Raw genomic sequence first — 27,032 nt, 5'->3', positions numbered from 1 at the left:
AGTTGTAGAGGTTTGAGGGCTCTTAGAGTAAGACCAGCAAGTAGCGAGTTGCAGTAGTCTAGTTTTGAGATCATAAGAGACTGCACAAGCACCTGGGTAGTTTCCTGCGAGAGCAAGGGTCGAATCCTTCGTATGTTACAAAGGAGGAATCTGTAAGACCAGGTTAGATTAGAAACATGAGTTGAGAGCGACAACTGGTTGTCCAAAGTTACGCCCAGGCTATGGACAGCTTCGGATGGTGATATCAGGGAGTTCTCGAAAGAAACTGTGAGGTCATGGTAAGGGTTGGGAGTACCTGGGATGAACAGAAGCTCTGTTTTACTGGGGTTGAACTTCAAGTGGTGGGCTGTCATCCATGACGCGATGTCAGTCAAGCATGCCGAGATACGACTACTCCACTGGAGAAGATCTGGAGGTGACTGCTGTTGCTCCTCTTGCCTTCTGTCAGCGCTCTTGTCAACCATGATGTACACCTAATTAGACTGATGGAAAAGTCACATGAAATTCGACCTGACCGTTCAGAGAGCGAATCGGATCGGATACGACTTGAATTCACACGAGTTATTACTACTTTTGCTGTTCACACTGATATCTTAAATGTGCTTTCGCTCTGTCAGTGACGCCAGTTTGCGCAATCATTGTTCCTCGGCTGTGATTGGATACGTGTGGTGGAGGCGTGCTCCTTTATTGGCTGTTTGCGGCGGAAACGGTTACGTTGCAGGAGTCCAATGGACACTTTCTCGCGGAAGGTTTTCCGTAACGGCCCGTTTGCTGGAGCGGTTGGAGCTCGCGGCGTTACAGTGGAAGTTACAGTTAGAAACGTTCGAAAGCGTTTGAAACGTTGGTTAGATTCGGTTGGTGGTAAAGTTAGCGCCCACAGCTGAGCTAGGATGGGGGACGAAATGGGTAGATCAGGCAAAACGAACGATTCAAAAACAAGAGAGGATGGAAATCATACCTGTGAGGAGACTCCGGAGGACGGCGGCGTTAAATATTATACACTCGAGGAGGTTCAAACGCATAATATGAGCAAAGATGCATGGCTTATCATCCACGAGAAGGTTTACGACATTACGAGTTTCCTGGAAGAGGTAAGATGGTTGGTCTAGCCAGTTTTAATAAGCAGCTTGATGGGTCCAGGTCGCTGAAGAGATAGTGTCTGATGTCTTTAGCTAGCGGTGTGGCCTCGGCCTCTGCTTGCTCAACTCCATAGGCTGAAGACTAGTTAGCTAAGTTAGCAAGGTAGCCAGCTAATTAACCTACTGTTCCCATGATATCGAGTGGAACAAGACTTAAAGCACATGAATAATGGAAGAGTCTGACAATAATGCCTAACACCCCGTTGGCCAGAGTCCGGACAAGCTTAACGCCTAGCTGACTGGCAAGCTGAATTGGTAAACTCGAACGAGTTACATGGGGTGTCTAATCTGTCTCAGCTAAGATATATAGGTTAGTTAGCTGTCGTTAGATAACTAGCTAGGTTAGGTAAGCTAAGTAGCTGGCCGTTGAACACTTCATCTAAGTTCACTAGCACCACATGGAAAGCAGTCAGGCTAGCTCGGCAAAGCTTCTAACGTAGGTTCATTTTAGAAGTATTTAGAGGAAAGGTCATTGGCTATATGGCTTTTGTGTCCAAGGTTTGAAAGTAAAAAGTAAAATTGGGTGCCTTCTGCATTGTGGTAGCGTTAGCGTCAGTGTTTTTGCAGAGGTTTCTTTAAACGGACGTTTGCGTAAACATGTTGGGAAATTGCCATGTGAAATAACATTCGTTGCAGGATGCAGACTGAAAGGATCTAACTTTCATCCAAAACTACTTCATTACAGCATCCAGGAGGTGAAGAAGTACTTTTGGAGCAGGCTGGCGGAGACGGAACGGAGAGTTTTGAAGATGTTGGCCATTCCACAGATGCAAGAGAGATGCTCCAGCAGTACTGTATTGGAGAACTGCACATGGTATTGGTTGATTAAAATTTTTGTTGCCTTTGTATATGCAAAAGTGTTCAGTAATAATGAGAATCATATCCGTAGTCTCGAGGTTGCAGTAAAGAGTAAAGATTATGCAAAACTACACAGTATATGGTGTGTAGTGCATTAAATGCACTGGAGAAAAATGATGGCATTCAACACTAAATAGCTGGCTACAGTCCTCTATTGACTGCAGTATAGTAGTGGGCAGTAGTAGGTGTCAGTTAGCTAATAGGATCACAGTGAAACAAGAAGACAAAATTGGGGCATAGTTGTAATGCAGTAAAGTGTCATGTTATAACATGACTATAAATCCATATATAATTTATTCACAGGAATGGTCCTCAGTGCAACTCTGAAATCTAAAATATACTCAAACAACATAGTTCTTGAACTGAAATATATATTTGCTCTAATTTCAGGAGCTATTTTATTTGCACAGTTTTATTAATTGGGTGATTTTTTTATTTTTATTTTTAGGATGATCGGAAAAAAGAGACCAAGAAGGTAAGTATTTAAATATTTAATCATCAATAATTGAACCTTGTATTTGGGGTATGTCCTAATATGCGATTGGCTGATGTGGGTAAAATGTGGTAAGATTGTAACTGTTCCTAAAGTGCTTTACATTTCAGCTTAGCTATCTCATAATTATACACCTTTTTCTTTCTCTAGGAGGTTTACATCACGACTTCAAAAGAATCCAGGTAAAACTTTATCATTGATCTAATTATAAACAGCTATATAGAGGCTGTCACTCACTACTGAATTCTGACTGGCTTGTTTTTTTTCTTTTGGATCAGCTCGTGGACCTCCTGGCTGATTCCTGCCGTAGCAGCTGTTGTCATTGGCATCATGTACCGTTATTACATGCTAGGACACCAGCCTTCTTGAGCACTATTCACCAGGGCCTAGACTATCCAAACCATCACAGCACAGCCATCGCTTTTAGGGTTTGGAGGGTAGAAGAGCATTCCAAGTGATGCACCCTGTAATGGTAAATGGCTGGGCTTTGATGGTTCCAGGAGACCCAGTACCTAACAGTGCTTGTTTAGGTTTTTTTTGTTTTTTTGTTTCCTTTTCTTTTTTTCGTGATGTTTTCTTTCTCTTTTATCTGGAGGCCTTGACTTGTTTATCTGATCCCAGCCCACCCTGAACATAAACAAATAACTTTTGTTTGCCTTCAGATGCCAGAAAGTTTTTCAGGAAGACTGAGGAGACATGGGATTAAGCCTTCATATTCATTTTCCCTCTAGTGTCCCTGTCTCCATTAGAGAGGATTAGGACAGGCTGAGAGTGCCAGTGCCTCTTTTGGGATTGGCTCCTTTCCATGCTCACACTCTGTGGCAGTGACAGTTCAAACACACCATTGAATCGGAATGTGTACATTTGCTTCTTGTGTGCCACCATCTGTTCTCACTCCCTCTCCTGTTTTCAGTACCATTTTATCTGTTCAATATGAATATGATTTGATATCCCCAGTAAGATATGCTAATGCATAGTTTGGGATTTCAGGCTTATGAGGTTGATGGGAAATCCCAGTACCAAATGTTGCTCAGGAATGAAATCTGAATCGCAGTTGGTGAATATTGTAAGATATGGGTTAGCCATATTGAAGACGATGACTAATTATTGTTCGTTATTAAATTGCCTTAGTTTCTGTAGAAAGTTATAACCAAATAATATACTTAATCAGTTTTCATATAGACCCCAAATTAAAGGTGGTGCTAAAATAAAAAAAAAAAACAATCCTTAATTTCATGTCACTCTAGTGAGCTGCTCATGTGAAGTAAGGGTCCAAAGTTTAGAAAGTTCCTTACAAGCCTGACCCTGGCACACATTTAAGTTGTACTCTGCTCTTGGCTTGATCTATAGTGTGGTTCAGGATGTTCAACATGACTTTAACACTTGGCCCTTTTGTACTTGTACATGTTTATTGCGATGTAATGAAGAGTATAACTAATTTATTTGAGGGACAGATTTGTGGTTATGTGCGTGTTTAATACTTGAACTCTCAAGCTGTTCACAAAGTCTATGTATTGATATGCTGAATATTCTATGCATATACACCTGACACTGTTGGCATTTGTATTGTGTGCTATTTAGCCTAGATGCCTTCAGTAGATTTTAGCCTGAGTGTTATACCAACATAAGTTGCCTTCCCCTTCAAATCAAACATTATGGACACGTTTTCCTTTTGTCTAAGAAAACTGTCTTACTTCACTTCTTTCAACAATGTCATAGTCTATTCCAGACCATACTTGATTCCTTACTTCAAGTGCTTTTTACATGATTGATTTAATGTCCTTGTGTAAATTGTGCAGTGTAATGTATGATGGAAACGAAGTGAGATTTGAGTACTTTGTGATCCCATGGTGTCATTGATGCTCTTATTACAGTCCTTGATCAGCAGTTGACTGAAGAAAACAGCTGCAAAAACAGCTTTGCTTTATAAGAATGCAGATGTTTCTATCATTCATGTATTTTTCCCTGGTGTTTGAAATGTTTTGATTAGATTTGAACACTCAAAAATTTCCCTTTAATACATATGGGGGGGAAATAAAACATGGATACATTTACTGATCATAACTTGACAGGTCTTTGCTTATACCTTTCAGATCACATTATGTATTCAGTAACCACATACTGTGCCAAGCTAAACATAAAAAAAAACCCAACCTAGAACAGTGAGTTAGGTTGAAAGAGATCAGGTATGAATTGTAATCAATATCTTAATTGGGTCTGCAATGTGAAATTTGACAACTATACAATATTTGCATGAACATGCTTTTGGGGACTGCTTCTTTTTAAATAGAAGGACGAAAAATTGTAATACAGCATTAATGTGTGATATGGCACAATACAATTGAATACCCAAAAATGCAAAAAGTGCCACATCAATCAGATCACTGAAAAACCTGGTCTAACATCGGCGCTCCCCGTTTATATTCATGAGGACAGACGGACAAAACTGATCCGAGGACAGCATTATCTGACCTCTTTAATAAATTATAATAAATAATTGAACGTTACTAAAATAGTTGGGTATCGTTTATTCGCTTCAGAAATACTAGCGTATATGACCAGTTTATCAGTGCATGCTGTGCCTCCACAGTTTTCGTGGGGTTTGGAGGACTGCCTCCCCTTAGAGCGCTCTCATAATGTTCCTCTGTTATGACCATGTGTTTCTTCAGTGTGTCACCGTGCTGAACTCCAGTCCACTCTTCCAATAAAGTTTTTTAAATGTACACTTTGAACTATGGGATTGCAATGGCGTCCCACTGTACGAATTGTTGACGATTTGTGTGTTATTTTAATGCGAATTATCTTTAATATTTTAAACGTAAATGTACATTGATTGTAGTGATGAGCGCACGTTCAATGCATCTAGCTGACTGAGCAGTGAAATGCACAGGTAAAGACGATGTCTTCTGTCCTATGTCGTGTTAGCGGGCTGTTTCATGTTCGTAGTTAGCCAGGTTAGCTAACCTAGCTAGAGGATGTGGACACTCGCACTGCTAAGATTCCTTTAATACAGCAAGTAATAACGAAAACTTTATGTCGAGCTAAATTATTTAGTTATTTACTACAAGATAATAGATGTAGAGTACGGTTGAATGTATGAAGTTTTCTTGTGTAAGGATAGCTATGCTAGCTAATTTATTCGGCTAGCCGTAGATAGCTACTCTCGTAACGCTAAAAGGTTTTTTCCTTGTTCGATTCTTTATTGTCTCCTGGATTTGTCTCCTAGTTATTTGGCATTGAAATATGTTGTTATATCTTTTGCAACTCCATTTCTAACTTGCTTGGTATGATACTCAAATAGAAATTAACCGAGATACTACAGAGCAGACCAATGGGTTCTTGATGCCTCACTTCTAAATAGGGTAGGTGACTTCTCATCAGATTAGCCACTGTTCTCACCGATTTTCAAAAGATCAACCGTAAAGCAACATATTGCTACTTTGGACTTTTCCAGATAAGAACCTTTATATTCGGACCTGCTGCGGCATTGGAACAAAGGACCAGCAGCAAAATGGAAGACCCCTCCCTGCATCGGTTAGAGGGCAGTGACCCTGGGGCTCAGGTGGGAGGGCTGATTGTAAAGAAGAAGAGTGCGGTGGAGGAGCAACATGTGTTCCGAGCCCCGGCCCCGCGCACTTCTCTCCTCGGCCTGGATCTGCTGGCCGCTCAGAAGCGCAAGGAACGGGAGGGGAAGGAGACGCTGAACTCTGATTCCGACGACTGGAGGTCAAAAAAGTCCAAGGTGTCTTCCTACAAAGACTGGGAGGAAGGAAAAAGTGACTCTGGGTCTGATGATGACGATGATGATGATGATGAGGGTGGTGAAGGCAAGAATGGGAGAAAAGAGAGGTGAGATATTTATAGTATATTATGAAAGCACAGGTGAGTAATTTTTAATATATAATGAAAGATGAGGTGAGTTATTTATAACATAGTCTAGATCACGTTTTCATTGCCATTGGCATTGTACTCTAGTTTGATCAGGGTTTGAAGGCATTGACTTGGCTGCTGCTTCTCACCTGTGTGTTGATTGAAAAGTGTCCTTGGGTTCTGAGAAAGTTGCTATGTGTACTTTCAATTATTGTCCCTTAAATGTAAATGATTGAATATTCAAGATGCATCATTTAATGTCTTGTGCTGCAGCAGGAAGTACCGTACGACAGGTTCCGAAACTCCCTCTAACCCTGGAGGAGTTAGTGAAGAGTTCCGCCGAAAACACCAGCAAAGGGAACGAGACCGTCGGGAGCATGGGGTCTATGCCTCGTCCAAAGAGGACAAAAACAGGGACAACAACAGGGAAAAAGGCAGAGACCGAGACAGAGATCGAAAGAGCGATAGAGGTAAGTATTATCCTTCTCAAAGCTTGGCTTTGCAGACTTCAGCGTTCCTTGCCCGGTGTTGCGTCCCCTGTATGACAAGTGTGTTGGTGTGCTGTTTTTGTGGCGGGAACAGACGACCGAGACCGGAGTCGCAGCCGCAGCTCTGGCAGCAGCCGCTCGGAGCACGGCGACGGCAGCAGTGTGCGGAGCGAGCGCTCGCAGAGGGACGGCTGGTCTGAGCGCATCAGCCGCGGGAGCCGAAGAGATGAACCCGAAACACCCCGGAATCGGCCCAGAGGTCAGTCAGCCAGGCTGGGGCGGGCTGGAGCAGTTTGACTGATCTGACATCTCGGATCAACCTCCCCATGGCTGAAATAAAAACCGAAGCCAATCCTGAATCGGACTGACCGTGTTTCGTTTCTCGGATTTGTCCATACAGATGCCCTGACTCCGTCTCGCTCCAGCTGGGATGAAGACGACAGCGGCTATGCTAGCTCCCGCCGCTCCCACTGGGAGAGTCCGTCTCCCGCCCCTTCACACCGGGAATCCGACCGCTCTGAACGCAGCCAGCGCTCGGTTCGGGACAGCGAGAGGAGAGACAAGTTAGAATCTTTTCTGGAAAACTTTAGTAGTGACAGTTCTTTGAGGTTGCAGCCTTTGCAAGTTTGATGGAATGATGATGTTTATAACAGACGGTGATGTTGTAGACCAGTAATTATTGTGTTGTGCTTTTATTTTGAAGGTCAGTAAGGGCACGTTATCCAGATGACACTCCTCTGCCCACACCCTCATATAAATATAACGAATGGGCCAATGACAGGAAACATCTAGGCTCCACCCCTCGTCTCTCCCGAGGAAAAGGTTCTTTTTCCCTTCTTGCAACAAAGTTGCCTTCTTGTATCATGTTGTGTGTATTTACATGTTTAACATGTGCAGAACCATTGCATGTGAATTATTCAAGTATCTTTACTCACATGTTTTCGGTGTTTGTAGTAATGACGTTAAGCCTGTTTGTACCAGGGTTTTGCGATTTCGACAGAGTCAGAGTCATGTCAATTTTAAATGGAGCCGATTTTAGCCAGAATTTGTTAGCATAGATGAAATGATTAATTAAAGATAATGAAGGAGTTAATGTGTACAGTTCTTAGGGAAAGGCCTCTATATCAGTGCTGTTAGATTAGACAAAGTGGTTAAGTATATTGTTGTTGCAGGTAAAAAGGAAGGTGGAGAAGATGGCATTGCGTTTGATACTGAAGAGGAGAAGGAACAGTGGGAGGAAGATCAGAGGGTGAGTCTACCTGTCTGATGCACATCTGTGCCTTTCTCTTATCTAACTGCAGTTTTTGTTTGTAATTCTAATTTTGGTGTTTCTTGTATAAAATGCTGTTCCCCAGCAAGCAGACAGAGACTGGTACATGATGGATGAAGGCTATGACGAGTTCCACAACCCTCTGACCTCCAGCTCGGATGACTACGTGAAGAAGAGAGAACAGATCTTGCAGAAGCAGACCCAGAAACGCATCTCTGCCCAGAGACGGCAGATTAACGAGGTTCGGCTTCAGCTCGTCAGCACCACATTATAACCAGGCATTGGCGCTGGGTGCGCGCGCAGACTTGGACGCCCTGTGTGTGTCTCCTTCAGGACAACGAACGCTGGGAGACCAACCGCATGCTGACTAGCGGGGTGGTGCAGAGACTAGAAGTAGATGAGGACTTTGAGGAAGACAACGCGGCCAAAGTGCACCTGCTCGTCCACAACCTTGTCCCCCCTTTCCTCGACGGCAGGATCGTCTTCACCAAGCAGGTGATGCCCCATCTTAGCAACTTTCCACCATGCTATTTAGGGACTGCTGTGTCTGGGCTACTGTCCATCAAACAGTACAGAAGAGCAGGTCTTCCCCAGGAACATGTTCCCTGGCAGGTTATAACGATCCAAGCGCTATAGCCTGGTAAGGAAGTGTCCGTGACCTCCAGCTCCGAGCTCTGTTGCCTACTGAGGTGCCTGAACTCTGCTCCTCATGCATGGTGTAACTGCCGATGTGTGTGCGCTTCTTCCCAGCCGGAGCCTGTCATTCCCGTGAAAGATCCGACTTCGGACATGGCCATCATCTCCCGCAAGGGCAGCCAGCTGGTCCGGAAGCACAGGGAGCAGAAGGAACGCAAGAAGGTGCCGTCTCCGCCCATCACGCCCTCTCAGACGCGCTGCACCTCACCTCCCCATCTCATGCCTTATACGTGCTGTAACACATTCCGAACATGTCCAGGGGCGTGCCAGTCTCTTCTCACAGTTTTCCGGTGTGTTGTCTTGGGACAGGCGCAACATAAACACTGGGAGCTGGCCGGCACCAAGCTGGGGGACATAATGGGCATCAAGAAAGAGGAAGATGGATCTGACTCGAAAGTCGTCAGAGAGGATGGGACTGTGGACTACAGGTACGACCTCACCACCTCACAACCTCTTCTTGCCCCTTTTTGGGCAATGGCGGGTAAAAATCCCTTGATTTGATTTGTTTGTTTTTAATTTTTTTTTACTGGTTCTAGTTTCCTCCGTGGTTTCCTTCCATCTCTGTGCTTTACCCTGTAGGACGGAGCAGAAGTTTGCTGACCACATGAGGGAGAAGACTGAGGCCAGCAGTGAGTTCGCTAAGAAGAAGTCCCTGCTGGAGCAGAGGCAGTATTTGCCCATCTTCGCTGTCCGCCAGCAGCTGCTAAACATCATCAGGTGCGTGCGCCTGCCCGGAGACGTGCGACACACTTGCAGTAGCAAAGACAGAAAGCACATGTTGACCAGAGCTGGCAGGGTTGGGTTTGGAAACGCTGGTCTAGAACGCTGCCGTCGTTGCTCTCGCAGGGACAACAGCATCGTGATCGTGGTGGGCGAGACAGGCAGCGGGAAGACCACGCAGCTGACGCAGTACCTGCACGAAGATGGATACACTCGCTACGGCATGGTGGGCTGCACGCAGCCGCGCAGGGTGGCCGCCATGAGCGTGGCCAAGAGGGTTAGCGAGGAGATGGGCAGCAACTTGGGGGAGGAGGTGAGCTCGAACTCTGCAGCCACAAGTCAGCACTGCTCATTCATTTTGTGAATCAATGTTGCCATCTAGTGGATGATGTGGGAATTGCGTGTCTGCCTTTCTGTTCAATGCAAAAAATTGACAAACTTGCCTGGGTGTTAAGACGCTCTTCTCCTCCATCCTAATGCTCATAAAAATAATATACGTTTAAATGTGGATTTCCTGGACTTGTGCAAAGACTTGTGCTGACCTACATACTACAGGTGGGTTACGCCATCCGTTTTGAGGACTGTACCTCGGAGAAGACGGTGATCAAGTACATGACGGACGGAATCCTTCTGCGAGAGTCCCTGCGCGAGTCTGACCTGGACCACTACAGCGCCATCATCATGGACGAGGCGCACGAACGCTCCCTCAACACAGACGTGCTCTTCGGCCTGCTCCGTGAGGTCAGCGCCCCCTTGTGGCTGCCCCTGTTTGCACCTCGTCACGGAGCATTGTGGGGTTGGCTGGGATCGATTATTGAAGGTTGATTACTTTGAGTGGTCTTCACACTATGTATTTTGTTTTCTACCGTTTCAACCCCCCCCCCCCTTTTTTTTTCCTCTTCTAGGTGGTGTCTAGACGCTCAGATCTGAAGCTCATCGTCACGTCTGCCACCATGGACTCGGACAAATTTGCGGCATTCTTTGGAAATGTTCCCATTTTCCACATTCCCGGGAGAACATTCCCAGTGGACATCTTGTTCAGTAAGGTATGATGTGTTAATGGCTCTTCGTGTCTCTAACGTAGTTTTTTAGTGCCTGAAGACCAACTGAATCTGAAGCTGTGTGTGTGTGTGTGTGTGTGTGTGTGTGTGTGTGTGTAGACTCCTCAGGAGGACTACGTGGAGGCGGCTGTAAAGCAGGCCTTGCAGATTCACCTGAGTGGGATGGTGGGAGACATTCTCATCTTCATGCCTGGTCAGGAGGACATCGAGGTGAGTTCCTGGATGAGAAGCAGGATCGTGTTTCATGTGGGAATGACAGAAGATCTCTAACGAGGCTCCAAGTCTAATACTCGAGTCTTAGATGCCGTGAACCTCTGGGCTGTGTCTCCAGATCCTCTCAACTCTGCGTCTCTCCGCAGGTGACGTCGGATCAGATTGTGGAGCGTCTGGAGGAGCTCGAGAATGCCCCTGCTCTGGCGGTGCTGCCCATTTACTCCCAGCTGCCGTCAGACCTGCAGGCCAAGATCTTCCAGAAGGTGCTGTGTCTACCATCAGCACCCCAGTGTCTCTGCTGGGAAGGCTTGTGAGGTGGTGTTTTTGGGGGGAACGGGCTGGTGAGGTGGCGTTTTGAGATGAATATTCCTACATTGTCACAGGCCCCAGATGGAGTTAGGAAGTGCATTGTTGCCACCAACATCGCCGAGACTTCACTGACTGTAGATGGCATCATGTTTGTCGTGGACTCTGGATATTGCAAACTGAAGGTACTGAAGGGATGTAGAATGGCAGACTGGCTTCTGATTGGCTCTTGATTGGCTCCTGCTTGGCTGGTTCTCTGTGGACTCTCCGGTGGAGTGAGTCTGGAAACACTTTCTGATGTGTGTGTGTGTGTGCACAGGTGTTCAACCCCCGTATTGGTATGGACGCTCTGCAGGTTTATCCCATCAGCCAGGCCAATGCAAACCAGCGTGCAGGTCGAGCTGGGAGGACTGGACCAGGCCACTGCTACAGGTATCCCACACACACACACACACACACACACGTATATGCACGCACCCTCTTCTCTCCACAGCTAACCCTAGCTGTAGCCATCATCAGCCTTTACTCCGTGTTCGTGGTCTGATTAGTCTCCCCCTTGGCATTGGAGAAAGCGCATTGCAGAACCAGAGTAACGGCCAGACACACAATGACGGGCTTGATTAAAGTCTCTCTTAGTGTCTGGTTAAAGGCTTTCTCTGCTCAGCACTGCATGTGTGCTGTCTTGGTCCTGTAGGGGACGTTGTAGCACCTCGACACGGAGGACATATGAAAGAAAGAAGCACAGCCGCTAACAGGAACTCTGAACTAAACAGAGGACTCGTACCAGCAGCCAATCAATCCAGCAGCGTGCGCGTGTGCGTTCATGTTGGTGCACTAGACAGGTGGGAAAGCTGCGTCAGGAAGCTCTGATCTGATCTGGAGCAGATTTCATGCTGCTTCACTTTGTTTCTAGCATGGAGAACACGACCTAGAGATGGATGTCCCCACTGGGATCTTCTGGTGACTTTTTCCAAATCTGCACTTTGGTGTGCATGAGGGAACGCGTGGACTCATTAGCGTATGCAGACACACACGGGAAGATGTGTGCGCTCACACACACGTTTACATTCTATCTCTCTTTCTCTCTTTTCTCACCCTCTTTCTCTCTCACTCTCCCTTTATTTCTCACACACACACACCCTCAGGCATGGCTCAAATGGTTTTGCATCTATTCTGGCATGTCCTGTGGCTTTTATCTTATGACGTCTGGGGCGCATCCCTGTTCACACAACAAATATTGTGACCTATGGGCTTTTGTTCAGAAGCTTGGGGCCGAGAGGGACGTCTCAGAGAGTAGATAAATGCGTGTGTGCATGGGTGTGTGTGTGGGTATTCAGACATCTGTGAAGCCTGTGTGATGAATTCACACCTCCATGGAGGGTTATCCAATAGGGTGAATAGTTCAGGAGGTTTATTCAGTAGGGGCAATAGTTCAGGAGGTTTATCCAGTAGGGGCAATAGTTCAGGAGGTTTATCCAGTAGGGGCAATAGTTCAGGTGGGTTATCCAATAGGTGAATAGTTCAATAGTTCAGTAGCTGTACTTCTGCTCCCTACTGCCGAGAGTCTAATCCAGATCTGAACACTCAGAGTTTCTGATGGCTAGGTGTGTGTGTGTGTGTGCGCGCGCTATCCAGTAAGGTGAATACTTCAGGAGTTTTCTCCAATAAGGTGAAGAGTTCAGGAGGATTAGCCAATGAAGTGAACAGCAGCAGGACTTGCGATCGTGGGTCAGACCTCTCTGTGCCTGCTGGAGAAGAGAGCTGCCTTTCGCATGTTTGATTAAGTCCTCTTGTTTGCTGCCTTGTTAGGAAAGAAGGAATGAGTCTGGAACTCCACCTGCCCTCTGCTACCGTTACAGTAGTGATTTCCCAAGACTGGAGTCTTTATTTGGGATTCTGTCATTAAATTGTATTGTCTGGCTATCTAAGTGGTTCTGTGTTCTCCGTTTCTCTTACTCTGAGGACGTTTGTCACTTTCACTATCTATCTGCATTCTCATCCAGCTTTGATGAGGGACACCATCTTCCTGTACTCAAAAATTGCTTTATTAGGTCTACCTGCTGGGCCCCTGCAGGGACACTGATATGGTTGTGCTGGCTGTACTGGGACCTCAGGCACAGTCTGTGGTAGACACTTGCTACTGATATGGCAGTGGAAGATAACCAGTACAATAACAATGCCATAATAGCAGCCTAAATTCTAACTGTGCACCTAGAAGGCTTTCTAAAGAAGTGGGTGGGGTGTCTCTGTCTGTCTATCTTTTGGCCAGATTGTACACTCAGAGTGCCTTTAAAAATGAGATGTTGACCACCACCATCCCTGAGATCCAGCGCACCAACCTGGCTAATGTGGTGCTACTGCTGAAGTCCCTCGGCGTGCAGGACCTTCTTCTCTTCCACTTCATGGATCCACCCCCTGAGGACAACATGCTCAACTCCATGTACCAGCTGTGGATCCTGGGCGCCCTCGACAACACAGGTAGGGCGTTGGCCCGGCTCCGGATGCTCGACCCGGTAGCACTTTTCCACCAACATGGTGCCAGTTCCAGATGCTCGAACTGTTCTCTGCTTTTCCCACCACAAAATCTGTGCTGATCTTGGCCTGTAAATACGCTGGTCTAGAACCAAGGAAGCTGTGATGTAGCCCTCTGGTTAGGGGCCTTGCTGTGAGTTTCCAGAAATTTGCCATTTGACTAAATTTAATTTCACCTGCCAATAAATGTAAGCTGCTGCTTAGTAACCTGACATAACACAGAAAAAAAACAAAGCACTTGTTTTGCACGTAATCATTATCGAGCAGTCCCTCAGCCCCACAGTGATGCTAAAAGAGTTCCTTCTCTGTAGTCAGATGTACTTTCAGTGTGAACTAAAATGTGCAAACAAGGAATGTGATGCATGTTGGTTTTGGGCTGTTTTATGACTTGGAAATTTGTAGGTGGAGGAGTAATGAGAGCTGCTAACAGGCCCCACAGGTGAAGGGTCCCTCCAACAGGCCCCACGGGCGTAGAGACCTTGAAAGTTGCAAGAGCCACTTACCTACATGTGTGAGCAAAACTGTGTATGTAGATGCTGCATAAGGCCCATTTAATATGCATGTCCATTCATGTACGTATATTGCCACAAATTTTATTTTAAGCAGCATTCAAAAGGCATGGAAGTTTATATCAGCTGTCGTAACACTGACATGGAAGACTAGTTTATCATCTGAATTAAAGAGGTGGTGAATATGCTTTGCATCTAACATTGCCTTGGTTGTTAAATTTGGTTACGTAAAAGTTTGTTGATTTCAGAACACTCATCTGTTAATTTAAGGCCACTGCAGTCCATCACTCGGCTTACTAATGTAGCAGTCACAGTTCACTCAGTAGCACAGAAAGAGCCTCTGTCTGCCTGTGGGATTTGTGAGGATCTGGCTGTGTGGGGGATTTGTGAGGATCTGGCTGTGTGGGGGATTTGTGAGGATCTGGCTGTGTGGGGGATTTGTGAGGATCTGGCTGTGTGGGGGATTTGTGAGGATCTGGCTGTGTGGGGGATTTGTGAGGATCTGGCTGTGTGGGGGATTTGTGTGGATCTGGTTGTGGGGGGAAGTTCAGTATTGAAACACCAGATAATCTGATTAAAGTTAACCTCTCCCATGTCTCTTCTCTGCTTTCCCTTGCATCTCTTCTTCAAGCTTCTTCCACTCGGATATGTAATCACTGCAAACTGCACTAAAACTGCGATCAGACCCGTGTGGTGTCTGCCTTGGGAGTGGATCTTTCTGCTGGGCTGTGTGTGACCCGCGTTCCCCTCTGTGTCGTCCTCAGGTGCCCTGACGCCCACAGGCAGGCTCATGGTGGAGTTTCCCCTGGACCCGGCCCTGTCCAAGATGCTCATTGTGTCCTGTGACATGGGCTGCAGCTCCGACATCCTCATCATCGTCTCCATGCTGTCTGTGCCGACCATTTTCTATCGGCCGAAGGTCCCGTTTTGTCTCAAATCTGTGGAGGAAAATGACCATTTAGTGTCACAGTCTCATTTATAATCATTTACATGTCTAGTCTCTGTTGGCATTTATATTAGTTTGATGGATGTTTATATGAGGCATGTTTTCTGAAGGTTGACTAAACGAAGGAACCGTGACTTTCTTGCTGACAGGGCCGGGAGGAGGAGAGCGACCAGGTGAGGGAGAAGTTTGCCGTGCCCGAGAGCGATCACCTGACCTACCTCAACGTCTACCTGCAGTGGAAGAACAACAACTACTCCAGCATTTGGTGTAACGAGCACTTCATCCACACCAAGGCCATGCGCAAGGTGCGGAAGCTCTACTCCTCACTGCTCCTCCACTCAGTCAGACCCCGCAGATAATCAGACCTTGCAGTTTAAGCATTACTTTTTGCCGTGTGTGTGTGTGTGTCTCTCACAGGTGCGTGAGGTGCGTGCTCAGCTCAAAGACATCATGGTACAGCAGAAGATGAGTCTGATGTCCAGCGGCTCCGATTGGGACGTGATCCGGAAGTGCATCTGTGCCGCCTACTTCCACCAGGCCGCTAAGCTGAAGGTAAGGCCGGGAATGGTGTCCTGCAACTGTCTCTAAAGGAGGGCCTTCACCAAATAAGCTGGGTGAAGTGTGTATGTTTTAGGGCATAGGGCAGTGTGTGAACTGTGCGTGTGTGTGTTTCAGGGCATAGGAGAGTACGTGAATGTACGGACAGGCATGCCCTGTCACCTGCATCCCACCAGTTCTCTCTTTGGAATGGGCTACACACCTGACTACATCACCTACCACGAGCTGGTGATGACCACCAAGGTACAGTATGGCCTCTCCCTCTCATCTTCCCACGCTGGAGCTCTGGATGTTTGTGATGGTGTTGGTCCTGTGCCACTCACACCCTGGACTGTGCTGAATCAGACCAGGTCAAGGCCGTGCTAAGATTAGATGTCTGTATTTTAACCAAACTGCGGCCACTCTGACAGTAAAATAGGGGTCCTCCTCAGCTTCCTGGTTGGCATCGATGGCATTTAGCATTTTAGCCGTTTATGACTATAATTCAAGTAATTGAAGGTTAAGGCTCTTGCTCAGGAGCCCAGCAGTGGCAACCTGGCGATGGTGGGACTTGAACCGGCAACCTTCTGACTACTAGTCCAGTGCGTGATGTTGTGATGCCGCTGTCTGTCACAGGAGTACATGCAGTGCGTGACGGCGGTGGAAGGGGAGTGGCTGGCTGAGCTGGGTCCCATGTTCTACAGCATCAAACACGCCGGGAAGAGCAGACAGGTGAGGACCGCCATGCCCATGTCGCAGGCTAATGCCCCGCCCCCACCCTCTTACAGACCCGCCCCCACCCTCTTACAGACCCGCCCCCCACCCTCTTACAGACCCGCCCCCCACCCTCTTACAGACCCGCCCCCCCACCCTCTTACAGACCCGCCCCCACCCTCTTACAGACCCGCCCCCCACCCTCTTACAGACCCGCCCCCCACCCTCTTACAGACCCGCCTCCTTGCCTTCTTTTAGGAGAACCGCCGCAGGGCCAAAGAGGAGATCTCCATTATGGAGGAGGAGATGTCACTGGCGGAGCAGCAGATACGTGCACGCAGAGAGGAGCAGGAGAGGAAGAGCTCACTAGGCAGCACCAGGTAGCCCCGCCCCCCACGTTCGGCCATGCGTGCGATGGTGTCTGCTTACACCCCCTTAAAAAAACCTTCATCATCCCGTTCCAGAAATGCGCTACCATAATACTAATTTTGCAGTTATAGGAAGCGTATTATCACCCTCCTCCTTTCTTTCATCCCACCTACACCCCCATCGTCCGGTTTCTCCGTCCGTCTCATCTCCGTGTCCTCCACAGCGCTCCCCCTCGTCTCACGCGTGATGGGCTTTTCTCACCTCCTGTCCCCACCGGAGAGGGAAAGAAATAATATTGACTCCTCGCTGACCTCCATTACTGGAGCAATTTAAACGCTGGTGCCGCAGCCCACCTTAATTTTCAGATTAATCTGAGAAATTAATTTTGCACACATCTGCTGCCTCTGTGGAAAAGAGCGAATGGGTTCTGTAAAATAACAAGTTATTAATTAATCAGCACATTTTATATCTAGATGAAAGATTTTCTCTGGCTGTCTGTTCAGTAGACATGCTGGCTGTCACATTAAGGGTGGTTGTGCGAAGGGGGGGTTTGATTCCCGTGACTACGAGATGATGATGAACGTTGTTTTTCCCCCCTTCTCAATCTCTGATATCTTCATGCTTATTTAAATAAGTTCTCTTTCTGTTTGGACGGGTCTGTATCAGAAGTCATTATACAAGAACCCAACGAGTTTCATTTCCATTGGTTACTGGGACTAAGGGGGCGTGTGCAGAGGCGTGTGGGTTTGTTGTAGTGTGAAACGTGAGGCAACGCGTGAATGCAGTCGCGTTATTCGTTGTGGTGGTGATTTCAACTGACTACTAAAGGAGGAAAGGGAGTAATTGGATCATGTGACAGGCGTTCTGCCCCACGCACCCCAACGTTCAGCATTTTGGAAAGAAAAGGATGTAATTTTGTTGTTGTTACCATTAAACTTACTTGGGTTTACCAAATCAGAAAAACCAAGTTCATTGTTCTAGATCAACTGGTATTATGTTCAAGACCTGATCATAGTCACTTGAGTGAGAGATGTGTGTTGACATCACACACCGGGCTGGTGTCACAGTTGGTGGTTTGGCTCTTGCTTTGTGAAGTGTAAGGCTTATATAAGACCAGAATCGAGAGATACAATACACTGCTGTTAAATTGACAGCCTGAATAAACTGACATACATTAATATATTGGTATAGTCATACTACCTCTAAGTTATGCTTTGCAGCGTGGACATGTCCGGAAGGTCCTGCCCGTCCTGCTGACCTTTTCCCTTCCTTCTTCGCCGTGCAGGTCGACAAAGATCTGCACCCCCGGCCGCAGGGAGGATGTGCCCATGACCCCGAAGCGCACACCCGCGCGCTTCGGCCTGTAGGCCAAACATACATCACCAAGCATCTCTTACTGACTTCACGGAGGGAGGAAAAGCAGCCGTTTTTCCCGGAGGGTGCAGTTCCCACCTCTGGCCAGCAGTAGGAGCACTTGTATAAGAGAAGAGTAAGAGCCTGGAATAAATAGGGGCTCGTGGTCATGGTGGTGTTTTTTGGGTTTTTTTTGCTTTTTTCCCCAAACGTACCAGGAGCTTCACGTTTATAAACCAGAAGGTTTTCAGGTTTCATGTAATATTACTCAGATCACTTTTTCGCATTCTCATAAAAAGTGTCCCTTGTTTGTTTGTTTTTTCCTGAGCTGAGTCTTCCACAAAGTCTACATTTTTTGGGCAGATGTTGTAACGTTGCAAGTACAATGTGCATAAAATATCGTAATGTATATTTTAGTAGTGCCGTTTTGTTTATATTCCTCTTGCTTTCAACACTGCGGTGTTGGACGTGATCCGAGTCCTAATGTCTGAATGGCTCCACGGAGAACAGCATGGTGGGTTAAGTCTGTGGGGGTTTTTGTTTGTTTGTTTCAAGCTGTCGTAAATACTAAGCCATGTCGTAAACAGTGCACGAGCAGGGTCTCGCTCGCTTTGCTCGTGTAATCTCGTCCTTCGTGTTTGTTCTCCGCGTGTCGTCACGGCGCTGAGTGACGCGCTGGGAGGACAGACGGGCGAAGCTGCGTGCATCGTCACTTCCGTCTGTGGTGGTGTAACTTGGGTGTTTATGCTGGAGGAAACAAAGCAACACAAACAAATTTGTTTGTTTCGCTCAGTGTCGGAGCAGCAGCGACACAAGCCAGCCGGCTCCAAACCTTTTGCCAAAATGTGCAAATGAGAAAAGTAATAAAGTTGTCGTGCATGTCGGTGTCTTCTGAAGTGTGATCTGTTAAAACGGTTAATTGCGGTTAATGTTAGCTCGAATATAAAAGTTAGACCGCAAAAATAGTATAGTTATTGTAATAAACATTTCCTACACTACTACTCCCCCTTAGTTAGAAATCCCACAACGTGCCGACCCTTGCTAGCCACGTTGACAAACCGATCTTAACAGTTCTAGGTGTACAAGTTCACCTTCAAATGTCTGTTAAGCCCAGCTATTGTCTTGGCAACTTTAGTTTTCAGTTTCAGATCACAAGCTGACCGATGAGCAGATAGGAGCTGGGCGCTGCCATGGTAGCGGGTGCTGGCCGGACTGGACCAGGCACAGCGGTATTGAGGGGGGTTTCGCATGGTCTCGTCGCTCCTGCGGTGGCGTGTTTGACACAAAAATATCAAGCCAGCGTGGTCAGAAACTGTGACGCCAACACAAATCATGCCTGGCATGTGTTTTCTAACACGGTGCTTCCGATTAATAAATGTTTGTAATAAGGTGGCTGTTGAGTGTACAATGTTATGTAGAGTCTGAAATTGGCTTCTTATTTTGCATGGCTGGACTTTGTTTATATATATATATATATAAAGGCTGAAAATATAGATTTTCAAAATTCCAAAAAAATTATATAGTCCGAATATAAGTTTTAAAAAATTCTTACAGTCACAAATGAGGAAAGCTCTCTTTGAAAGTGTTCTTAAAAGGAATGCAAGAGAGGTTACCTAAAATTTGCCAGGAGTGTTTTTCTTTATCTTACAACTGAGCAGTTTTACGAGAGTCATGGTCAATGGGACATTAAAGATTAAAAGACAAATGAGTTGATGGAGAAAATTAGAGCTTTTCCAAAAAATAAGGTTTTAAGATAAATGTTCAACAAGAAACTTTCTTCACTTGTTTGAGATAGAAAGGCAACCCAGCAGTCTGGTTTAAGCGCTATTAAAGCATTTGGCTTTGACAGCTTAACGACCTGATGGGTTTATCACCTACCTGGTCAGGTGATCAGCTTCACATGCATGCTCTGTGGGACTACGACTATGATTTAACATGCGCAGCAAGACTAACCAGGTAACTAGTGGTGAGTTTCAGTCTATGATGCTTTTTGGGGAACTGTTTACCATTTTGTGGTGCAGAAACCTGCCATGTGTTTATGATCTTTTAGCGCTGATGTTTCGAGGGCTCCTCAGTTTAGTCGTTCATATGCCAAAGTTTTCATCTCAAGTTCTCACTTTATTGAGTCTTATAAAGACCTGAACCCACCTTCCTTGCTCACTTAATTGGGACAAATCTCCAGTATAGGTTGACATTTTCCAGGCGCTCTCCTGGATGGTGGTTGCCAGCAGTCACCTTTATGGGAGATTTCCACTGAAGGTCTTTGAGATGATGAAAGAAATTAAAACGGCCTCTATGTCACCGAGGAGGGCAGACGACGGATTAAGAGTAAAAGCCTCGCCACCGGGACGTTGAGCCGTGTTGACGTTGCAGTGAAGTTTGGCACGGGAACATAAAGCGTCTTACTGAGACTGAGGGGAAAGGTTTGTGTAATGAATTTCACAGACTGGAACAAGGCCTAGGGAGCAGACCCATATATATCCTTCTCCATCAAAGCTCGAGTGCACCTATGACTCTGGGCAGCGAGGGACGCGGCCCGGCACTGGTGCAAACCTAATAGCAGCTCGTGTGAAATGACCACAGTGAGCCACACGTTTAATTAACCCCAGCTTCCTAATGGGCCCTGATAAAGAAACGAGTGGTGAGCAATGGCTTCTTACCTCGTGCACCCTTCTGTTTGTTGACTCTCATTCGCAATAATGAACAGCCTTCTGGGAGCCAATTACATCCACGGCAGTGTCTGAGACCCAGCTGCAGGCTGGCGCAGACTTAACCCGAGACTGTCCTCATCTTACACCGTCCCTGCTCACTGTGCCACACGCTTGATGGAATTTTAGAATACCTTCCCGGTCTTCTCAGGCAGCCAATAAATCACCTACTCACAAGATCATGGGATTTCTAAAGACTGTCCTTGTTATAGTAGGTTTAGAATTTTCCTCCTCTCATGCAAACTCCTAAACACACTAATGATGACAGAAAGATGATGGGAAGGAGATCCAGGTTCCTCATTAGGAATATTTATGCCTTGAGAACAATCCTGGCAATTTGGGGAAGAGACCATGTCCTTATATACACTGTAGGCCAACAAAATGTCTGCAAGCTTTCTGAAAAAAATCATTTACAAAAAAAACCCCATTTATTTAGTAGTTATACATTTTATTTTGGTATATCAGTGGACCTACTGGAATATTTCAATTCCTGTCAGTATTTGAGACAGCCACAACCAGTTAGACAAAATGCTTAATAATGGGTTAAACTCACACATAGTTGTAAAAAAAGTTTTTTCAGGCATTTAATATTCTGGTAGGTCCACTTGTATACCAAAATAAAATGTATAACTATTAAATAAATGTTAATTTTTCAGCTTGCATACATTTTGTTGCATATATAAGGACATGTTCTCAGAGTCTCACTCACAGCAGTGATTTACCACATTTCCATACGCTGTAATGATCCTGAGACCTGCTGTGATCCTCAGACCTGCTGTGATCTACAAACCTGCTGTGTACCTCAGACCTGCTGTAATGGTCTCCAGACCTGCTGTGTACCTCAGACCTGCTGTGATCTACAGACCTGGCTGGCCCACAGATAAGCGAAGCACCCACCAGCTGCTGGTCAATGAGTGGTCATTATTGTCACATGAACACTAATTAAGGAAGCTTCTTCAGACCTTAAATCACATAACAATCACTTTGTTCAGCTGGTGAACGAGGACTGCTCCTGTACTGAAGCTAGTCTGGTCAAAGTCACATCTAGCACTTTAGTTCATCTCCTGTTTCATGTGAAACTTGGTTAAAACTGAAGTCGCACAGTATTAGTTACTTACTGGAAAGCAATTTTTCTTAATTATTTGCTTAAGATAAACCTGAATGCTTCTATTTGCATGCCATTAAAAGATTACACACTATTTCAAGGCACAACCTGTGTTAAGGAATGCCAGTTACACGGGAATTACCCTTAAAAGCTGCGCTTGGGGAAATCCAGGGCATTAATAACAATTATTGGCTTTCTTTAGTTTTCACAGACACCTTAAGTGTTGGGTATTGACTGCTGTGCTAGAGAGAGTGTTGCCTATTGATTTTGCCAGAGCACAACGAGCTAGCAGGTCTCTTCAACCAGCAGGGTAAGATTAAGGCTCACGACCGCCCAGAGATCTAGGCCAGCAGGGTAAGATTAAGGTTCATGACCGCCCAGAGACATAGGCCAGCAGTTTAAGATTAAGGCTCACGACCTCCCAGAGATCTCGGCCAGCAGTTTAAGATTAAGGCTCACGGCCTCCCAGAAATCTCGGCCAGCAGTTTAAGATTAAGGCTCACGGCCTCCCAGAAATCTCGGCCAGCAGTTTAAGATTAAGGCTCACAGCCTCGCAGAGATCTCGGCCAACAGGGTAAGATTAAGGCTCACAGTCTCTGGGAGATCTTGGCCTACAGTATAAGATTAAGGCAAGGCTCATGACCTCACAGAGATCTTGGCCAGCAGGGTAAGATTAAAGCTCACGGCCTACACACACACAGATTAGCATGCCATTGAAACTTGTGTCTACAAGATTGTTGTGAACTATGGCAACTCACAAATCTGTTGGGTTATTTTTACTTTGGTCATTTGTCTTAATACATTTCAGACAAAATGAACCTGTTTTCTTTCAGGGTGTTGATTTATTTTCAGTGACACTAAAAGCAAAAAGAAAAACTTCAGTGTAATGGACATTATGCTAAGTAAAAAATTTCAGTAGAAGCTGGATGCATTATCAGAAACCCTTTCAAGTTCTGAACTGAAGATTTATAATGCCTTCAGAGAATAAAACGTTGAAACAGCAAAAAACAAACAGTAATAAAATACAGCATTAAATATCTTATCACCATGTACCAAAACTATATTGCTGTGGCTCTAACAACCAGTCTTCATGTCCCCTGCAAAAAACAAGATACAGGGACACCAATATTTACTCACAGTCAGTAGTAACAATAAGAACAGCCTTTTTATATGTAAAAAAAACCCTAAGTGCCAGCAGCTCATGGCAGATATTGTTTATGTAATATATAAGTTTACTTTATAAGTTTAAAATCTGGTATTTACGAACTACTAGAGGGTAGTAAGAAACAATAAAGTTTTACGTATTCACTTCTATATTTCACATAAGTAAACTTCTGGGTGTGTTTTCTTTTAGTAACAAAGTTCCATTAAGAGTTTCATGGTCAGAGTGCCCCTGAGATTCGGCTGTCAGGTTCGAGCCCGGTTGTGAGAGCAGTAGTGGTGACACAGGGGTCTCCTCTCTGTTGCCTGCTGGGCGACTCGGTGGACTACCTCGGCAGCGGACGTTGGCCCACGCACGGGTCCTCCTGCAGGGAGACAAGCAGAGAGCTCGCTGTCCTCGGGCTCTCTCTCGGATGGCTGTACACTGTGGAGGTCAGGCTGGGTCTGGGGCAGGGAAGACAGCACAATGTTGACACGACAGTGGGAATTTTTACCGATGTTCGGTCAGAGGTACTATGAGTACTATTCAAATGATGATTTAATAAACAAATAAGAGAACAAAAAACAACTAATGAAGTGATTTTCCAGGTCAAAGACATTATTTAGACTTATTTCGGCACCTTGTTTATAATTTTCCACGTGTCATCAGAATTCAGGTTTGCATACATGAGTCCACAGTTCATTTCCACAGCTGTGACTCCCCTACTGCCTCTGCCATCCTGATCTACACTTCCAGCATGGACTGCCTCCTCTCCTACCCTGCTCTGCCTCGCCACCTCGCTGCACCTCACAGGACGCTGGGCAGCAGTCAAAACCAGATCACTGCTGTGCAGAAGCGGTGAAAGGTCAAAGGTTGCATCGCAGATCTAAGCCAGCTTCCTCAGGTATAATGAGGTCTCTGCAGTGCAGTCTGGTCATCGCTATGTTCCTCTCGGCTTATTAACAAACTAAACATCATTTTTCTTTTACCCCTGAAGGGCGCATGCAAATGTAGCTCATTTATGAAGAAACAACACACGCACACACACACACACACACCAAACTGTCACAGTTCCTCGTTTCTGAACGTGTTGTCCCTAAGTGGAAGCGTTGCGATTGGCTGGATAGCCACTCCAGCAGTCTGGCTAATGTGTGCCCTTTAGTGCCGGTTCATTCCGGTGGGACAAACAGGTTTGTGCATGCAAAATTCCTCACATACCCATAATTAGCTGGAGAAAGTATGACGAACTATCCACAGTGGAACACGTTAGAACTTGGGAACGGGGCAAGAGGCGGCGACAGATACCTAGAGAAGCTTCCCAAATAAAGCCTGATAAATGTGAGTGACTCATTTTAATGTGCCATGGGGAGCCTGGAGAAGAATAAATAAGCAATCACTACATCATGGTGTGAGAACAAACGGGCATATGGCACAATTAGGGAGGGTCAGAATGGCACAGGGCCACTAGCACAGCACGCGATAATGAGCTCCACATCTGTCAGAGAGACAGAGAGAGAGAGAGACAAAACTCAGGAGACACTCTGGGCCTACCATTAGTTCTGGTTTGGCTAAAGAGAATCATTATAAATCATAAATGAAAAGATGAAGCAGGACTTCAGCAAGACATCCAGGAGCCCAGCAGCACAGGAGAGTTGGCTGGAGGCAAAAGAGCAGGCATGACAGCCGTGGGCCGGACTGGTAGGCAAGAAAGGAAGTGGGACGGCTGACAGAGCCCTCCGAAGGCACATCAAAGGTTTAAAGCATTCAGACAGGATGCGTGACTCAGTCCCGTAACAGGAGGTGGATGCGTGACTCAGTCCCGTAACAGGAGGTGGATGCGTGACTCAGTCCCGTAACAGGAGGTGGATGCGTGACTCAGTCCCGTAAGAGGAGGTGGATGTGTGACTCACTCCCATAACAGGAGGTGGGTGTGTGACTTGATTTGGGAAGCCACACAACTGCTCCAGGCCTGCGTGAAAAAAACCAGACTGACTCCCAGACAGACGGTGGCTGGGATTAGCCCCCCCCCTTAATAACAGCAATCTGAGGCGAAAATCTAATCCCAAGTACCATTTACGTCCCGTCTAGATGACTTCTGCTCAGAAAAGCGTGCAATATGAATATTTCATTCACCGACATCCAAATAAACATGGCAGGCTTTCTATTAGTCAGGGGACGCTGGAGCAAGTGAACCGGAAAGTGTGGAGTGCTAATGAATAGGGCGCTTTTGGGGAAGGACGCCATGAAAGCTGTTCCTTTTTATTTCTGTTTTAAAATTTGCAAATTAGGTGAAAAGCGCCTGCAGCTCTAGAAAACAGTGCTGAAACACCCCCCCCTTCCCCCAATGATAGCGAAGTCATAAAACCACACGGCCTCTTCCGACAGCTTCTGAGAAGCCCTGAGATATACTGTCGGCAAAGCCATTTTGGATAGTGGTGGGAACATAAACATTATTACTTGATATTGTCAATAATCTCCCTCATTTAGAGAAATCTAAGGCCCTATGCTAAAAAACATTATCTGCACACACTTACTTCCCATTACCCAGTGTACATCACACAGCAGGAGCCAGGCTAACATCTCAGCAGACGGGATACATGGTCCATACTTGGGTTAGAAGGCATATCTGAAAAGAGTTGTTGATGACACTAGTAGTGTCAAACTGGAGAGGTTTTCACGCCACTGACATAACCGGACCCGAACACCAGAGGCACAGGTAAGCCACAGCCAATCAAAATTCAGCACTGCTGCTCTTTGCCTCAGCACTGCTTCACCTCGGCCCCTCCCCTATGTGTGTGTTTGTATTTATATATTCCCTCTTGCTGGCCAGTCACATGACTGCAGGCAGTTTGCATTTCCTGGAACATTGGCTGAGCCTCATTTAAGCATACGGGCACAGCAAACAGGGTGTAAGTTTGTGTTTCCATCTCAGTGGTCCTTACGCTTTTGCTGGTCTCACACTCTCTCTCTCACACACACACACACATGGTCTCAGCGCTCCAGCAGACATCCCTGTCAGCTTCTCTAATACACTGAGAACAGTGGTGTACACCTTCACTACAGCATGCATGGTCTCCAAGACCGACCTGGACACCAGGCCGGCTAGAGCCAGCGGTGCTGAGGCGTGTGCGGAAACAGGCTGGCGTTGGGGGGGGTGGGGGTGGGGGTGGGGGGTGTAGAAACAAGACAGAAGACAGGAAGCCATGTCAGGTGCTGCCACGCCGTAGCCGGGCCCCGAGAACAAGCACACAGATGCCAACACATTTGTCTCCGAAGAAGAGCCACACCGCGACGGTGCGCACGGCCCGGTCGGCCGAGCCGAGGCTGGCATGTCAAAAGTTCCCCCAAACTTTCCCTTTCTCATTCCACGTCGGAAAAATCACATCACAGCCTATTAGGGAAGATGAGGGTGCACTCACATAGCAGGAAGATTTTACAGCACGAGGACAAGGCAGTGCAGAGCAGGCGGGCTGACACCCAAGTCCTCTCCAATTACCAGACATGGAAATATCAGTCTGATCTCCTCTCATTAACCATCCTCGTTATAGCTTAGGAGGAATGGGTGAGAGAAAGAGAGAGAGAGACAGAGAGAGAGAGAGAGAGAGAGAGAGAGAGAGATTCTCATGGATACCTCATGGCTATTAAACAGGTCTAATATTGGTATTGATCGTGGTATTTGTTGGCCTGGTATGAGTGTTAGGAGATGAACAGCAGCCTTACGTATGCTCGTTCGATCAAACGTATTCGGCAGTGACCCCGTTTTAAAGCTGCCATACGGCACACGCTGTATTTCAACTCACCCCAAAAAAATTCAAAGCCACAAAGCAGATCATGCAGTAATGTTACTGGGTAATATTAGACTTTTATCTGTATATGAAAATGCAATGTAGAAAAAACAACTGTAATATTCAAAGAGATAAATCATTTTGAATGTCTCTTGCTACTGGAGACAGTGGCATGCCATCAGCAGGAGGCAATCTGTCTACATCCACAAGATCTTGCCC

The 27,032-nt window shown here is 46.2% G+C and overlaps 3 protein-coding genes and 1 long non-coding RNA gene across 16 annotated transcripts in view; 2 read left to right on the top strand and 2 right to left on the bottom strand.

Annotated features, from left to right (window-relative positions):
• Nucleotides 1-749: 749 nt before the first annotated feature.
• On the top strand, nt 750-4,544 carry cyb5b (cytochrome b5 type B). Its single transcript, XM_027010769.3, has 5 exons — nt 750-1,091; nt 1,825-1,953; nt 2,446-2,472; nt 2,641-2,672; nt 2,769-4,544. The coding sequence occupies exons 1-5, from the start codon at nt 891-893 to the stop codon at nt 2,857-2,859; spliced, it is 480 nt and encodes a 159-aa protein (XP_026866570.2). The 5' UTR covers nt 750-890; the 3' UTR covers nt 2,860-4,544.
• Nucleotides 4,545-5,200: 656 nt separating this feature from the next.
• Nucleotides 5,201-18,957, top strand: dhx38 (DEAH (Asp-Glu-Ala-His) box polypeptide 38). 2 transcript variants are annotated; one of them, XM_027010757.3, is made up of 28 exons: nt 5,201-5,380; nt 5,792-5,852; nt 5,945-6,339; nt 6,637-6,830; nt 6,943-7,107; nt 7,249-7,411; nt 7,552-7,670; nt 8,021-8,097; nt 8,204-8,359; nt 8,452-8,613; nt 8,869-8,976; nt 9,124-9,242; nt 9,394-9,531; nt 9,661-9,847; nt 10,090-10,275; nt 10,440-10,580; nt 10,695-10,805; nt 10,955-11,071; nt 11,192-11,299; nt 11,434-11,546; nt 13,384-13,592; nt 14,920-15,074; nt 15,251-15,406; nt 15,519-15,653; nt 15,777-15,902; nt 16,275-16,370; nt 16,611-16,732; nt 18,007-18,957. In XM_027010757.3, exons 3-28 carry the CDS (start codon nt 6,002-6,004, stop codon nt 18,086-18,088), a joined length of 3,783 nt encoding a protein of 1,260 aa, XP_026866558.2. In that variant the 5' UTR covers nt 5,201-5,380; nt 5,792-5,852; nt 5,945-6,001; the 3' UTR covers nt 18,089-18,957. The 2 variants fall into 2 exon arrangements, with proteins under 2 accessions (XP_026866558.2, XP_026866548.2); XM_027010747.3 differs by having other exon boundaries at nt 5,203-5,380; nt 6,634-6,830.
• LOC113577875 (uncharacterized) lies at nt 14,197-19,451 on the bottom strand. Its single transcript, XR_003410685.3, has 3 exons — nt 19,166-19,451; nt 17,922-18,821; nt 14,197-15,093 (listed from the first exon to the last, which is right to left on the bottom strand). It is a non-coding gene; the product is annotated as an uncharacterized LOC113577875 (long non-coding RNA).
• A 3,258-nt stretch (nt 19,452-22,709) lies between these two features.
• pmfbp1 (polyamine modulated factor 1 binding protein 1) overlaps nt 22,710-27,032 on the bottom strand; it is a 117,717-nt gene continuing 113,394 nt past the window's right edge. For 10 of the 12 annotated variants that reach the window (XM_081709250.1, XM_081709273.1, XM_081709285.1 and 7 more), the window contains one exon: nt 22,710-23,492. In XM_081709250.1, the coding sequence (XP_081565376.1) occupies nt 23,375-23,492 (118 nt within the window). In that variant the 3' untranslated portion in view covers nt 22,710-23,374. Of the gene's footprint in view, nt 23,493-26,447; nt 26,577-27,032 lie in introns of those variants that run through there. The other 2 variants (XR_014121722.1, XM_081709292.1) reach the window with 2 other exon arrangements.

Source organism: Electrophorus electricus, chromosome 3, assembly GCF_041902795.1.
Source record: "Electrophorus electricus isolate QZ-2024a chromosome 3, ASM4190279v1, whole genome shotgun sequence".
Classification (NCBI taxonomy): Eukaryota; Metazoa; Chordata; class Actinopteri; order Gymnotiformes; family Gymnotidae; genus Electrophorus; species Electrophorus electricus.
This window is presented reverse-complemented; position numbering and strand designations above follow the sequence as displayed.

What these genes read in the sequence shown, in the direction of transcription:
- cyb5b (XM_027010769.3), top strand. Translation starts at nt 891, where the DNA reads ATGGGGGACGAAATGGGTAGATCAGGCAAAACGAACGATTCAAAAACA. An exon ending in GTATTGGAGAACTGCACATG is followed by an intron (nt 1,954 to 2,445) that starts GTATTGGTTGAT and finishes TTTTATTTTTAG; the next exon opens with GATGATCGGAAAAAAGAGAC. An exon ending in GGAAAAAAGAGACCAAGAAG is followed by an intron (nt 2,473 to 2,640) that starts GTAAGTATTTAA and finishes TTCTTTCTCTAG; the next exon opens with GAGGTTTACATCACGACTTC.
- dhx38 (XM_027010747.3), top strand. Translation starts at nt 6,002, where the DNA reads ATGGAAGACCCCTCCCTGCATCGGTTAGAGGGCAGTGACCCTGGGGCT. An exon ending in GGACCAGGCCACTGCTACAG is followed by an intron (nt 11,547 to 13,383) that starts GTATCCCACACA and finishes TCTTTTGGCCAG; the next exon opens with ATTGTACACTCAGAGTGCCT. An exon ending in AGCTGGTGATGACCACCAAG is followed by an intron (nt 15,903 to 16,274) that starts GTACAGTATGGC and finishes TGTCTGTCACAG; the next exon opens with GAGTACATGCAGTGCGTGAC.